Consider the following 3,786-nt stretch of genomic DNA (forward strand, 5'->3'; position numbering starts at 1 on the left):
GGGCGCGCGGGGCGGCAAAGGGCCCCGCTTCGCGCCGCCCCGCTTCCCAGCGCCCCGATTCCGCGCCCGCGCGCTGCGAGACCCGTGCGCATGCTCGGGGCGGCCGCCCCCACGGCCCCGCTCCCGCGGGTGGAGGGCGCGCGCCCGAAGAAAGGGGGTGCCGAAACCGGAGCCCCCGGGGCCGCACCCGGACACCGGCCCCGCGCTTCCCCCCCGTCCTTCGCTGAGACCCCAGGCTGAGAGCGCCCACGGCCTCCACACACCCCCTCCTCCGAATCTTTCCCAGCCTTCTGGGGGGGGACCCTACCGCCCTCGCCCCTTAGAGCCCACAGCCCGTGGGAGGCCAGGCTGTCAGCCCCACGTAACTCCCTCTCCTCATAGCCCCGCCCAGCCCCGCCCAGCCCCGCCCAGCCCCCTCCTCCCCTCTCAGCCCTGTCCAGCCCCTCTGCCAAGCCCCGCCCCCTGGAACAGCCCCTTCCCTCCCAGCTCCTCCCAGAACCCCCTCTCCCCTCATAGCCCCGCCCAGATCCCTTCACAGTCTCGCCCCCTAAAATAGTCCCTTCCCTCCCAGCACCGCCCAGAACCCTCCCTCCCCTCTCAGCCCCGCCCAGACCTCTTCACAGCCCCGCTCACACGCCTCTCAGTCCCGCCCACATCCCCTAACAGCCCATCCTCTCCCCTCACAGCTCCGCCCACGACCCTCCCCTTTCATGAGTCCTTCCCTTCACAGCCCCTCCCCTCACTACAGATCCCTCCAAACCATCACGGTATTATACTTCAGTCGTGGGACAGAGCTTTCTCCTCCTAGTCCCCTCTCCGCCCTCACAACCTCCTCCGGCTCTCCTGGAACGCCCCCTTCGCCCAGACCCCGCCCCCTGCCGCTCTAGCCTCCACTCCTCTCGTTGTCTTGAGCCCGGCCAACGCTGGGCTGGAGACCCGGCAGCAACCCGCGAGCAAGGGAGCGGATGAGCTAGAGGGCGGGCGACTCTGACCTACAGCTCGCCGCTGCGTCGCGGCCTCGCAGCTCACCCGCCGCTGAGAGCCTGCGCCGTAGCTGCTTCCAAGTCCGGTTCCGAAGACGGCGCCTCCCAAAGCGCAGGAACCAGGTCGAGTGGGCCTAGCGCGCGACTCTCCCCGAGGCCCGGCACCCCTACCTCGATTCCAGGGCCCCAGAACTCACGCCCACCCAGGTCAGGTTCGCTTTCTCCCTTCTTCTGCCGGCCTAACTAGCTGCTTCTTCCCCACAGTTGCGTCCAGGGGTCCCAGGGGTCCGGAAAGTTTCGGATGAGCCTATCCCAACACTTAGAAATGGGGCTCTGGAACCTGGGAGTCCAGGAGAGTTGCCTTTAGGGCTCTGGTCGCCGGCTTCTGCGTTTTCTTCCTCTCCAAAGTTTTGGATCCCCTTCCTGTGTCACATTCACTACCACCCGAGGTGCCATGGCCCCCAGGCCTTGGAGTGAGTGGAGCACGACCCTGTCCCACCTGGCACTGGGAGTGGTGTCTCTCCATGCAGCCGTGAGCACTGCCCAGGTGAGTACACTGGAGTTGGGTGGGTGTGTCCCACTCCCAAACTGTAAGGACCTGCATCAGGTCCAGTTGCCCTGACCAGGGAGACGGTGGTGGGAGGTTGAGTCTGAGGGCCAGGGTTGCATGAGACCCCCAGACCTTTCCCTGCTTAAAGGAAAGCCCTGGCTTCTTTTTTCCCCACATCTCCTCCTATCCCTATACTGACAGGCAAGTCGAGGGGCCGCTGCTGGCTTCCTGCTCCAGGCGTTGGCCTCTGCCACCGTGCTGGCCCCGGGGCTGGGCACAGATGAAGACTGTCTTGCTGGAGCCTGGGTGGCCACTGTCATTGGCCTGCCCCTTCTGGCCTTTGATTTCCACTGGGTGAATGGGGATCGCTCCTCTGCCAACCTGCTTCTGGGAGGAGGGATGGTGCTGGCAGTGGCCGGTGACCACCTTGGTGCTGAGGGCCGCTCTGTGGCTGGTCAGGCAGTGGTGCTGGTGGTTGCAGTAACCATCCTCATTGTGGCCGTTTTCACAACCAACACTTATGGAATGTGGGGGGGCGCAATGTTGGGTGCTGCAGCCCTCCTGAGCCGGCTGGAGGAAGACAGACTGCTGCTGCTACCAAAAGAGGACGTCTGTCGCTGGGCCCTGGCCGCAGGCAGTTGGGCCTACCACCGAGCCCTGCACACACAGCGACTGCAGTGGGAGTGATGTTTGGGGATTAAAGTGGGGCTTCTGCCCTGGCTACACCTCCCCCTCCCACAGGGCTGCTCCTGTGGGCCTCCTCCCCTAGGATGGACTCTCTTGCCTCCCAAAGAGAGCTTGCTGCAGGGTTGGCTCGCGCCCGGATGGATGCCTTGGTCAGGAGGCTGAGTCTGGGCACTGTCCCTCCTCTGGCTGAGTGTGGGCACTCGCCTAGACTAGAATGAAAGAGATGGGGCCCCAGGCCCATGTTGGGACCTGATGCTGGGCAGGCCTTGGTTTTGGATCCAGAGAGAGGCTTGGTCTCCAATAAACCTTAGGAATATGGAATCTGCCCATTCTTGAAAGGGATCGAGGGGTCCTCCAGGGAGCTTTCTAAAACTCCAGCGCAGCAACTGGTTTCCTTGTGCAAAAAAAATGGATGTCCTGGAATTAGCCCTGGGCCTCGCTCAGCCTGAACTCCTAATGACACCCTTGTCAGGAGGACCGTTAGACTGAGAAGACCTAGTCCTGGGCCCCATGACCTGCTGGAGCTCTGAATATCCTTGCACAGCGTTGCCGGTAGCCCTCCGGGACAGTGACCTTCACCGGCTGCCGGTAGGGGTGGGAGAGGGCAAAACTATACTACACCCGTATTACAGCTGTCCTCAGAACTGCACGTCTTCTCCCAGAGCTGATTTGACATGGGCTTATTTGCCCTCTGGCCTGTGCAAGGCACGTCCTGATTTCCCAAGACCCTCACTTTCCTTAGCGGACCCCTCTACGGTTTCCAACCCCAGGATTAGGCAGAAGGGTGGTTTAAATTCCAGGTCCGGAGCCCTTTCTCGGGGAGTACCCATGCTTGGGTGCGGTGGAAGGACACTGGTCTCACACAAGAGGGACAGGAGTGGCCAGCAGGGGTTCTCTCCCCGGCGTCTCCAAAACCTGAGTGTTGGAGGACAAAGGCGCAAGTAAACCCCGACGTGGGGGTCGGAGGATACCCACCATCCGAGAAGCCCTCAGCTTGTGGGCCGCACCCTAGACGGACCGGAAGCGGCGCGCACGCCCCCATCCCCAGGATTTCCCCGCCCCCGGCGCGCGCCCCACCGTAGGTCTCCCTGGGCCCCGCCCCCTTCCTGCCCCCTTTCTGCAGGGGCGGGTCCTTGGGCGTCCTTGCGCACCCATTGGGTCTGGCCGACGTGCAGTCTAGCCGTGAGTGGCGCTCCCATTGGCTCCAGCGGTCACGTGACTGGGAGACCGAGGGGGCGGTGGCGGCGGCCGGGGAGCGCGCAGCGAAAACAAAGATGGCGGCCGCGCCGGGGTCGGTGGCGGCGGCGGCTTCGGGTCGACGCGCGGGCCGGACCCACTGAGGCGGCGGCGCAGGGACCGGGGTTGCGGGGTCGCGGCGGCAGCGAGAGGGCGGCGGGAGCGCGCGGCGCCCCTAACTTCCAGCCGCGGGTGCGCGCCGGCACCCGCCCGCCGGGCGGACCGGCAGCGATGTCCGGCGCGGAGGAGGCCGGCGGGGGCGGGCCGGCCGCAGGGCCCGCCGGCGCCGTGCCGGCTGGGGCCGGAGTCGGGGTCGGGGCCGGGCCTGGG

At 65.5% G+C, this 3,786-nt stretch overlaps 1 protein-coding gene across 1 annotated transcript in view; it reads left to right on the forward strand.

Annotated features, from left to right (window-relative positions):
- The first annotated feature begins 3,687 nt into the window (after positions 1-3,687).
- Positions 3,688-3,786, forward strand: part of LOC111146556 (cysteine and histidine rich 1) — a 12,495-nt gene continuing 12,396 nt past the window's right edge. The window contains exon 1 of the mRNA XM_022502144.1: positions 3,688-3,779. Coding sequence (XP_022357852.1) covers positions 3,688-3,779 — 92 coding nt within the window. The remainder of the gene's footprint in view (positions 3,780-3,786) is intronic.

The sequence above is a fragment of the Enhydra lutris genome, unplaced genomic scaffold (assembly GCF_002288905.1).
Source record: "Enhydra lutris kenyoni isolate GAN:26980312 unplaced genomic scaffold, ASM228890v2 scaffoldscaffold14, whole genome shotgun sequence".
Taxonomy (NCBI): domain Eukaryota; kingdom Metazoa; phylum Chordata; class Mammalia; order Carnivora; family Mustelidae; genus Enhydra; species Enhydra lutris.